General features: G+C 36.4%; 1 protein-coding gene across 1 annotated transcript in view; it reads right to left on the bottom strand.

Annotated features, from left to right (window-relative positions):
- Positions 1-335: 335 nt before the first annotated feature.
- The window catches only part of LOC129217728 (F-box only protein 42-like), a 48,908-nt gene continuing 37,488 nt past the window's right edge, over positions 336-11,755 (bottom strand). Inside the window, exons 8-10 of the mRNA XM_054852064.1 lie at positions 9,738-9,862; positions 1,526-1,894; positions 336-657 (exon numbers count right to left, since the gene is read on the bottom strand). Coding sequence (XP_054708039.1) covers positions 336-657; positions 1,526-1,894; positions 9,738-9,862 — 816 coding nt within the window. The remainder of the gene's footprint in view (positions 658-1,525; positions 1,895-9,737; positions 9,863-11,755) is intronic.

Below are 11,755 nucleotides of genomic sequence, written 5' to 3'. Positions count from 1 at the left end.
AAAGCACACTTCCGTATCATCTCTGAGACTACAAGACGGAGATGAAAGCACACTTCCCGATCATCTCCGAGACCGTACGACGGAGCCAGAAGGAGATCCTCCCGTCCGGTGTGGAAATGAATGCATACTCCATGCGGAGCCGGAACTCCCGCTCCGTCCGGAAACGAAAGCACGCTTTCAGATCGTCTCGGAGATGGCCGGGCTGCCGTACCTTCCGTTACGTCCGGAAACAAACGCAAGAGTAACGGACGGAGAGGGGATGCAGACCTCCCGCTCCCCTCCCGGAAATGAAAGCACAGGCCACACTTTGATGAACGCAGAGTCATTTATTATGCTCAGATGACGAAGCGCTGCGCCTCCATGAAGTGCAGGGAGTTGGAGACCACCTCGGGCACCGTCTCCCCCTCCTGCTGTCCCGAGTGGAGGTCCTTCTGGATGCCGCCGAACATCACCAGCTCCCCCTTGCCCAGCACCAGGGAGTAGAGGATGATCTCCTCGGGGGCGCAGGGGGACTGCCTCCCGAGGGGGCGCCACGCCACCCGCCCCTCCCCCAGGGCGGCCCCCACGTCCAGCACGTACATGCACATGGGGTTCCGGGGCGTCGACGGCCGGGCCGGCTTCCGGAACGGGCCGGAGAACGGCGAGATGGTCGGGTAGCTGCAAGAGGGAAGGAGAGGGCGGTCAGTCGCAGATTTCGGCACGGCAACAACGAATTCAATGCTTTACATTTGACATCACAGAAAAATGGTTATTTTTCAGAAATGGTATCTTCTTTTTTTGATCAATGAACAAAAAACTGGTTTGTTTTCCCTACACTTAACTCGTTGCAGCTGGTGCAGCCACTTTCTTTTCATACCCCGCCAAAAGGCAATAGAAATGTTTTATTTTCTTACTTTCTTTTTTGTTAAGAAAATAGTCTTAGTATGATGATAAACTAATCTTTTTGTAGATTCACAAGTCATTCACTTGTACGTTAATTAAACCAATATTTTTAATGACTAGGGTTCTATTGGGTTTTCAGATATTTACTATGCTCTTCACAACCCAGTGTTACTGCACTCTTTGCAAGAGCATTTTCCGTCACATAACCTGGAGCTGATCTACACTGTCGAGCTTCGTGCTACTTGCTGTTCAAGTTATATGAACAACTGTGAATGTTTTTAGATTTAAAAAAGAAACATGCTCATCACAATTTTAATCAAAGGAAAACATGTATATCAGATCTAATCAGACGAGGACAGGTCCTAACCAAAAAACTTAACTGGTCAGCGTGCATTGAAAGTTTTCTCTTTTAAGAATATTAATGAGACAAAATCAATGTATACAAATACATAATACATTTTTCCATAAATGGTTAGAAACACGTTTTTTGTGAATTCCCAAAAATGATTCAGAATGGACATGTGTGGTTTTGATGAGCCCCTACTCAACTATCTTTTAAAGGCCACTTTGTATTGGGCTGCAAGAATTCCTGGACATAATTTTAAAAAAATTTACTTATTACAGGGAAGTGAAGAATCCTCACCTGTGCGTTGCTTCCCTGAGTTCCCTGAGCCTCTGCTCCATGCGGTCCAGCCGCTCGAGCCTCCGCTCCCTGTTCCTGCGGGAGGCCGCCGCGGAGGGGCCGGGCATGGGCGGGCCCTGCCGACGCCCCTCCCTGGAGGCGGGGCCCTCTGGAGGACCCGCCCCCGACGTGCTCTGGTGACCGGACGTGGAGGGAGGGGCATCCTCCCGGGAGGCGGGGAAGCCGTTGCTCCTCTTGGCTCCGCCCTCCTGCGACCGGGATTCGTCCTCCTCGCTGCTGGAGGCGGGGTCGTGCTTCTGCCGCTTCAAGACGCCCCGCTTGCCATTGATGCAAAGCTCCGCCTCCTGGGGCTTCGGTGCCTTCGGAGTGCTGTCGAGAAACGAGAGATTTAAAAAATATGTATACCACGGTTCGTACTCAGTTGTAGAATTAAAATGAAGGAGTTTTGGAGGAGTGAAATGAGATTTTGAAGGAGTAAATGATGTCACACTTTTTTTCCAACATGTTTGATCCCCTTTACCTTTGTCGCAAAGTGTCACACTCGATCTTACTCCTCCTTTTGTCACGTTATATTTTTAAAAACATTGTTATAACTGCGTAATGTTACTTTTTTTCACCCTCATTCTTCCCCTTGTCACAATTTCATGAACCCCTCTCCCCTCTCAAGGCATGACATCATTTGTGGATGACTCATTTTGCAACATCATAACCGCGATTTACTAAACAATTGTTTTTTTTACCACAGTTACTAAGTATTGTACATCTGCTTATGTATTTTTAAATACTTAAACAATAATTAGACAAACTGACTTTTGCCGCTGAGAGTGGGGTGGAGGGAAAAGCAATAATCATAAAACTTGAACCAAGCACCATTTAAGCATGTTTTACTACACTTACGAAATGTCTTAGTCATCTAATAAAATTCTCCACTTCAACTTTTAAGACTTCTATGATCAATTTGTAAATCACATCTTTGTGAGGAAAAAAATATACGAAATTACTACATTAAAATCGCCCTTGTGGTGAAGATAAGTTGTCGATTGAAATATTTCAAGTTACTGTCATAGAGGAAGACTATATAACTATCTAGTCTTGAACTAAGAAAGAAGGAGTTTTGAAGGAGTTTAAACCAAAATGAAGGAGTTTGAAGGGCCCTTCGAAAAAATTTCCTAAATGAAGGAGTATTGAAGGAGCGTACGAATCCTGGTATACATTTCTCGTCGTTCACATCAACAATTCAAACGCGTGTTTGACCAAGGCCTCCTATGAAAGAGAAGGCCATTGCACAGGTTACGAGATAAATAAAAGTCTGACTGCAAAGCGTTGGCCCTTGGCTCTGCCTCGTTTCAGAAATGTCCATTTTGGTGAATGGGCAATAAGGAGAGGGAAGTTGAAGAGTCGAATTTGAGGGTATGTCATTAGTGCTAGAGCTTGAATGTGTCACTTGGGAATTTTATATAATTAAAAACTCAGCATATGTATCTATGTAGTCATCTATGTATCTATGTCCAAGATTCCTCTCCTGAACAACATTGAACCAGATATCAATGGGTTCGTCATCTTCCGTCTTTATGTTTGGCTGTTTAACAGAATCTGATAATTAGCAGAGGTACAGTCGAACCTGTTTATCTCGAACCTGCCTATCTCGAAAACCTCCCTATGTCAAAGTTTTCCATTTTCTCTGCACATAAAGTATTAATTCAATGATTTCCCCCCATGTTTGTCTCGAATAAAAATTTCTGAAAATCTGTATAACTCGAATTTCGACTAAAGTGTCTTTCTTGAATTCGATCCCCAACGATCTTTATTGACTGGATTTTTTGGGACAAAAACCATTCTTCTTAATATTAGCAGTCACATAATGCTCCAGAATTAAAACTTTATGTACAAGAAGCAAGTTTTCCAGCAATTATATCCATTCGGAAACTGAGAGGATGGGGACATTGTTAAATAGTAAAATTGCTTCCAAAGTTTTATTTTCGAGTCATTGCTCCAATTACTTATTTTTAGAACTTTTTTCAAAACCTCTGTATCTCGAAACATCCATATCTCGAATTTTTCTTCTCTCCCGTAAAATTCGAGATAGACAGGTTCGACTGTATAAATTAATTACTTAATTATGACACTTGGATTTCGACATTAAATCCCTATTTTTGAAGGCTTTCCTTCATTCAAATGATTATTCAGCACTTTTTCTCAACTTTCCAGAACAATGCTTTTATTAAAATTTATAGCGCGAAGAAAATCATCGAGACGAAAGATCTGTTGCCATTTTTTGTCTCGAATACGAGCAAACGAAATTCTGGGTTTTGTTTTAAAGGCACGCCTATAATTGGGGAATTTAAAATGTTTACTTTTTGACTATTTTACCGAAATCTGCTGCAAAATTTTACTGTTTTTTTTTTTTTTTTTGTTCAAGCCTGATTGTTGATCATGCATCACTTGACCTAAATTTTAGTTTCGAGGTGGACCATGCAAAGCCGGGCGACGCAGCTAGTTAAAAGAAATTAGTTGAAGAGGTAAAAGATTTAAATTTTGTGCAGTCAGGACAGACATTGCATTGGACAGGTCACATCCTACATAAGTAGGTGAGTCTTGTTTTTACTTCTTTCGGCAAACAATGGTGATCGATGACAACACCTCCGACAATTAATTTCAATTGAAAATTGTCAAGAGCAGGGCTGCAATAAATAATCCGAAGCTTGTCATTTTTACTGTTTTGCCAACTCAATGCAGTTATTGCTGCAACTTAAACCTTTCAGATCTAAATCATCACAGAATGAAAATACAGTGGAAGACCGTTATAACGCCGACCTATATAATGCAATCCTCTATAAAACGCACAACTTTTCAGAAGTAAACAATAGGAATTGAAGTTTGAAAAAATCCCTCTGTTTTGCCTGTCTGTAAAATTGTAAGGAAAATCAAATTTTGAAGCAGTTTTTCATCTTTCCGTCTTATTTCAAAGCTTTTAAATTGAAAATGAGTACTCATAGTAAACAGAAAATACCAGATGGCTCTCGAAAATGCAGCTGTCATGCAAACCATGAAGCTAGCAGAAGTGCAGGGTTTTGATTCTGGAACATATTTATTTGTGAATAACTAATTTGGTGCTTTAATACTCATTGCAGATAAAACTCATTCTGAAGTGCTAATGTATAGATATATTCTGAATATTAGTTTCAAAATTTGTGAAATGATCTATATAACGCAAAAGCTCTGGTCCCAAGGTGTGCGTTATAACCGTCTTCTACTGTAATAGCTGCGGAACGACGAATACAAAATGTCTCTTGGACTACAACATTTTGCAGCATGGAAAAGAAATGGTAGAGTCCATGTCAATTCAACAAGTCTTAATTTTTTATAAATATTAATATACGTTAAACCATCACGTCACAGCCCTTGTTGAATCGACGTGGATTCTACCAAATATACTGGTATTTGCGTTAATACTTTCACTCACTTATGGCCCAGAGGGTACAGCACTCCTTTCTTCTGCTGCTTTTCTGTTTTATTTCCCCCCCTGCTTGATTTACAGTTAAATTATTTTTTTTTCGGGAGATGGGCACGTTTTATTTGGTCCATACATTTTTATCCTCACTTGACCATTTTTATTAAAGACATACCGAGTAGCACTTTGGCCGAGTAGCCGAGTACCGAGTACTCAGCCGAGTTACCGAGTACTCGGCCGAGTTACCGAGTACCAATTATGTTTTAAGAAGAACCACCGACACACATGTGATGAACTTTGAACTTATTGGAATAGTTTTATAGACCTCCTTGTCCATATAATAGTTTTTAAAACTAAATGCCTGCTGAAATTTAATTACGCATTATATAAACAATTTTGTTTGTGTCAAAAATTTTACAAAAAAAAAAAATATTTTTAAAATTAAAAATAAATAAAAAGTATGATTTATCAAGTTGGAGTTAAAACAAATTACAGTGAAATCCCTCTAATGCGGACACTAACAGGACAATTTTTTTTTTGTCCGCAATAGAGAGGTGTCCGCAGGAGAGGGGTTAATAATGTTATTCGCATTGGAACTGGGGAATTAAAAATTGTCCGCATAAGAGGGATGTCCGTTAGGAGGGGTTTCACTGTATACCAATCAATTACAGTTCTAGTCAACATAAATAATTTTTAAAAACAGATAAAACAAATATGCAGGAACACTGCAGACACCTGTTTCTGACCCCCCATTACAAGGAACGTCTTTTTCAGTGCATAACATGTGAGCTAAAGAATGTAAAGACATACGACAAAAAAATCCGACTTTTGTCTTTAAATCCACGAGCTCCAATTTTGTGCATTGAAAAAGAAATTCCTTGTAACACCAAATACGTGTCTGAAGTGTTCCTGCTCTGTGCTTTTAACGTTGTTTTATTTCCTTTTATTTTTTGAGCAAAGGTATTTTTATATTTTTTATAACTAATTTTTGTTTGTAGCAAAAATTCATTCTTAATATAAAAATTCCATATTTTCTATACTTACCTTTTTTGCATAATTTTTAATAAATAAGTTTTATCAACTTTGGGGACATTAAAATAAAGATTTATTCCATTGAAGCATTACAAACTTCATTTATCTCAAAATTTAAATTTGACTTATAAATTTTAATTGTAAATGATTGCAGAATATAATGCTTGCTCTTTTTTTTATAAATTTTAGTATCTGTCTTGGACATCATTCAACTTTTTGCAACTACTCGGTATTGGCCGAGTATCTGATCAGAATTTGGCCGAGTACCGAGTACTCGGTAAATTGGCCGAGTAGGCCGAGTACCGAGTAGTTACCGAGTACTCGGTACGTCTCTAATTTTTATCCATTCAAATATTCTCTTATTTAGCCGGAAATTTTTAATCAGCTGCCTGTATAGGCGGCTGGTGCATCAAAAAAAGTAGAGGATCAAAGCAGCTATTTTAAGTCATTTTAAAAAAATAAAAAACATCTGACCTTAGGGTTTGAAATAGGGTTCAATTTCTAGGGGGGGGAATGTCCCCCTTTACTTCAGATTCCAGGGGGGATTTTTTGAATTTGAGGGAGAATTCTTATAAATTCTGAAAATTTGTTTAGAATTTTTTTTAATAATTCATTTTTATTTCATTTTTAAATAATAATTTTTTTAGTGTAATATCAACCCCCATTTATAAATAATTATTCAGTAATTTTGCAATTTTATTTTATTATTTCATTTTTAATGAACTATTTTACAATTAAGTAACACACACATACACAATTATTTTTTCTAAATAGACCATTTTCTGGATCTAACTATCCGAACGGGGTTAGGTTCCCATTGATTAGAATAATGTTTCTACTGCACAAAAACTTTTTTTCTGACGATCAAAAAGTTAAAGTATAAAAAAATGCCTATATACCTATTGAAAACGGACTGTCGTTTCCAGCAGCTTTCAAATCGCATTTCGACCGGCCGATCGGAATCGATTGATGCCGGCGAACCAGAATTCCTTGATGTAACTTGAATTACTTTGAATTGACAGACATTTTATTAAATTTTTTCCACCTTTCCAAAATAAAAATGGATTTTGAAATTTGTTTTATCTTCTCCGCTTTCCCGGTCTGGGGTTCGTTATCGAGTTTAAGAATTTACGGGGAGAAAATCCCACACGGACCTTTGGATTGAGCGGGATTTACCCATTTTGTGCATGTTTCGTGCAATCCCGTTCTCTATTTCAAACCCTGTGACCCAGGGTTGGCATTTCTGAATCAATCAGGGTTGGCCGAATCGGATCCAATTGGGTCAGACCCAATGGGTTTTTTTGAAAAAACCCCATTTAAAAAAAACCCAATATTTAACCCACTTTTGGGTTTTTAAAAATTTTCTGGGAAGTTTTTTAAAAAAATAATTAATTTAAATACTTTTTACAATTTGAATTTCTTTTTTATTTGTTCTTCACCACAGACAATGAACATAGAAAATGAATTTTGAACTTTAATAGTATTTCTTAACTCTTAATGGGACATGGGGCAATTGGGATAACATATTTGACAGAACTGTGCATTGGATAAGCATTTTATAAATTACTCTAATTAATGTTTAGAGCATGTTAAACCTTTAAAAACCAAATTAAAAAAAAAAAAAAAACTTTGATTTTTTTACATAATTAATCACAGAAAATTTTCTAATAAACTCAGAGGCAAATGAATGCACAGATTTTTAGAGATGATTATAATGTTCATTTAGCAAAAAAAAAAAAAAATTAAGTTAGTGCAAAAATAAACGAGCTGATGTGTGCATCACATGACTTCCTTTTACTCCAATTTAATGTCATTTCCCCATTATTCGCTATTTTAATGTGATTCAATATTTATTCTCTAAATATCACCAACAATGGCCAAATTGAAACCAAAAAAAAAAACCTCCGCCAAATTTGTCGCCAAGTTGGCGACAAAACTTGGCGACCAAAAGACTGGCGATATATCGCCAAGTGTCCGACAAATTATAACGCCACTTGAGTTTACATCGAAATTAACAATGATTTCCCCCCAAAAAGGTGCAAAAGACCCCCTTAGGAACATGCGAAAGCAACCAAAAGGGGAGGTGCACAACTAGACCCCACTACGAGTCTATGTACCAAATTTCAACTTTCTAGGACATACCATTTTTGAGTTATGCGAGATACATACGCACATACGCACATACATACAGACGTCACGAGAAAAGTCGTTGTAATTACCTCGGTGATGGTCAAAATGGATATTTCGCGTGTCTATACATTCTTAGGCACTTTTCCGCATGTGGTCGAATCGAAAAAAAAACTCAACATTCATTTGGGGGGGAGCAAAATGGAAATTAAGGGCGATTTTTGAGTGAAAATTTTTTCGCGAATACAATACTTCCTTTTTTTGTAAAAGGAAGTAAAAAGCCTTAGAGATTTTAAAAAATTGAAATTTTCCTCAATTTTTTTGAATAAAAGTAGACAATACTTTTAAATTTTGAAAATAAATCATTGATTACGAAATAATTATGCATGATATGGTTTCAAAGGAATATCGAATTAACTTAAATTTAGAAAAAAATGTTTGAAAGATACTGTGACCCCTTAAAGTTTCAACACATGTAATTTTTCATTTTTCATTGATTTGTTTCTTTTGCACGCATTTTGACTAAGGGACTATTTTTGACTGCATCCTGAGTACCTATTACGCTAAATTTGCACGTTTTAAATAATTTTTTCCACATTAAAATTTAAAAAAAAACAACAACCCCTAAACTTAAATTTACGAGTTTTAATTATATTATATACAAAAAAAAAAAAAAGCTTATCTGCAACAACTAAACAAAATATGCAATGTTCAAGTGCTCTCTAAAAACAAAGATCTGAAAAATATAGTCACCTGTACAGGGCAGCTGTACCTCACCTGTACCCTGCAGTTTTTAGCAGTTTATATATGAAGCACAAAGAAGGGCTTAGAAAAATGTGAAAGATTGAAAGTCCTGTCTACCTGATGTTTTCATTAGCAATATAATGATTAATATGTTTAATAAAGAATAACAAATAATAATTATTGTTATTATGTTTTATTATTAACAATTATTAGTTTTATGATAATTAGTAATGAAAAGTAATTTTCCATTAATTCTGCCCAGAACATGGGCAGAAGCCAATTGGCGAGATACGAAATTATCATAAGGTGGAACCGTAACGTCGGCACAAGCCAATTGGCGAGAAAATTCACCATACATTATTTGTAAATATACAAGCGAACCAAAAGACCTTTAATTTTTCTATTACGGGCGAAGCCGTGCGGGTGCCACTAGTTTGAAATAAATCTAGCCCCTTTTAACATTTAAAACAAAAAAACTTAAGCTTAGTTTCATGAGTTTTTCATTAATTTGTACGTAAAAGTAAGTTTATCTGCAATAACTGAGCAAAATATGTAATGTTCAAGTGCTCTCTAAAAACAAAGATCTGAAAAATATAGGCACCTGCACAGGGGCATAAGTTTTTAGCAGATTATCTATGAAGCACAAAGAGGGGCTTAGCAAAATGTGAAAGATTGAAAGTCCTGTCTACCTGATGTTTTCATTAGTAATATAATGATAATAAAGAACAAATAATAATTATCATTATTATGTTTTATTATTAACAATTATCAGTTTTATGATAATTAGTAATGAATAGTAATTTATCAATTGATTTTCCTTTAAAAAAAAAAAAACATTCCCAAACTGAAAATACTCACCAATCTTCGATGGGGTGTCGGGGAGGTACCCAGATGCGAGAGGGGGCTCTCAACAGGTGGGGGAGACAGGAAGGGGTGGTCCGAGACTTCTGTGTCTTGCTCATCACCACCACTTGGCTGCCCACCTGAATAGAAACAACAGGAAAAGGTTATTTTATTTATTTATTTATTTTTTTTGCATAAAGAAATTTTTTTTTTTTTTTGTACTTCTCATAGTGATCGTTTGCTATGTTCTAAAATGATCAAGTTTTAAAGTTCTAAAATAATCCAGTTCTTATTCCCATATCACTTCCATATCTGGTATAAAATTTCTAGCGATCAGTGCTCTGAACATTGTTTTGGCCATTTGTTGCGCAGAGGAATGTATTTGTTTCTTGAACGCAAAATGCATAAAGATTCTTTTTTTTCACAAGATCTTTAAACGTTTCTTTTTCAGTTAGTAAAAAGCCATTTATTACATCTCAAAGGTATTTTCTGATGTGCAAAAATAGTGCAAATGGTTAGAGCAAATGAGCATTTTGAATCAGCAGCATGCAAAGCACAAAAGCAAAAGCATCAGACAAAACCTAAAGATTTCAGGAACTTCAGGACAAATGATGACATTTGATAGTTTCAAGAATATCATGACATAAAATACAAATGCGCAAATAAATATGTAGGTTGCCACTCGATTCTGGGCAAAAAATTTCCCGTGTTTTCCCTGTAGGAGTAAGTAGCATTACAAACGGGCGAACACTAATATTATTATAAGAACCTTAATATCCTGATAGTTTCATCATAGGAGGAAAAATAAATAAGAAGGAATAAAGAGGAATTCATTAAAACTGAAATAACAGCATGGTGACAGAATATTTAATTGTTTATTATTTTAAAAAAAATCAAATTTCAGCAGAACAGTAAATATTGAGGACACAAAATATTTAATAATTTTTGTATTTATAATAGACATTTGAATAAACAAACACTGTCAAAAAAAAAGTTAAAACAAAATAGAGGAGTTGACTTTCAAAACAAATTATATCCACTTTTTTTTTTCGCTTTCGGAATCTTTACTATAGGCCCTATCGACCCATGAATTTCTTTCTTCTTGAAAGGATTTATATCTACTGTTAAGAAAGAAATGCGTAAACATTGGTTTTACCACCTAAACGGTTGTATATCCATCCCCTTATTTTTCACCAGGTCTTTTACAACAAAGTAGAACGTATCCCTTTTTTGCCGGGACCCACTCATTCACTTTCATATCAAAAGGGCACATATCCAAATTCGAAATTGCCACCATGGGCGCCCATGTGCAAAATTGTAAGGGGGGGGGGGGCTCAAATATTTTAACCATGGTTTAGCAGGATATTTTCCCCAAGGAAGCGGATTTCAAGACAGATTAGAGTCATTAAAATTTGACATTTTTAATTACTTACTCATTAATGGCTGGAGAAGAAATGTTTTTAAATTCACAAAAAAGTACTAAAAGCAAGGTAGTTCTAATTTCTAAGGGGGGCTCGAGCCCCCACTTGCCCCCCTATATGGGTGCCCTTGATTGCCACTTCTAATTCAAAAGTACTCCACTAACAAAATAGCAAGGCGAAGCACTGCCTGAGCGTTTCAAATCAAGCATGATACCCGTCCACATTAAGAGATCGAAGCACCTTGCGCAAGTCTGTTATCAGTTAGGCAAGAGCGACCCCAAACTTTGATTACTAAATTAATATTAAATAATTAAAAACTGAGCATATCTATGTATGTCCAAGCTTCTTCTCCCGAACGACAGTGAACTGACCATCGAACCAGGTACCGATGGATTCGTCATCTTCCCGTCTGCATGTTCGGCTATTTAACACAATCCTCCGATAATAATTAGCGGAGATATCCATTAAAAACTATTAATTATGACACTTAGATTTAGATATAAAATCCCTATTTTTCGAAGTTTTTCCTCCATTAAAATGATTATTCAGTGCTTCATCTCAACTTTCCGCAACAACGCTTTTATTAAAATTTATAGCGTGAGGAAATTCATT

Source organism: Uloborus diversus, chromosome 2 (genome assembly GCF_026930045.1).
Source record: "Uloborus diversus isolate 005 chromosome 2, Udiv.v.3.1, whole genome shotgun sequence".
Lineage (NCBI taxonomy): Eukaryota > Metazoa > Arthropoda > Arachnida > Araneae > Uloboridae > Uloborus > Uloborus diversus.
The sequence above is the reverse complement of the archived record's forward strand: the minus strand, read 5'-3'. Positions and strand labels throughout refer to the sequence as shown.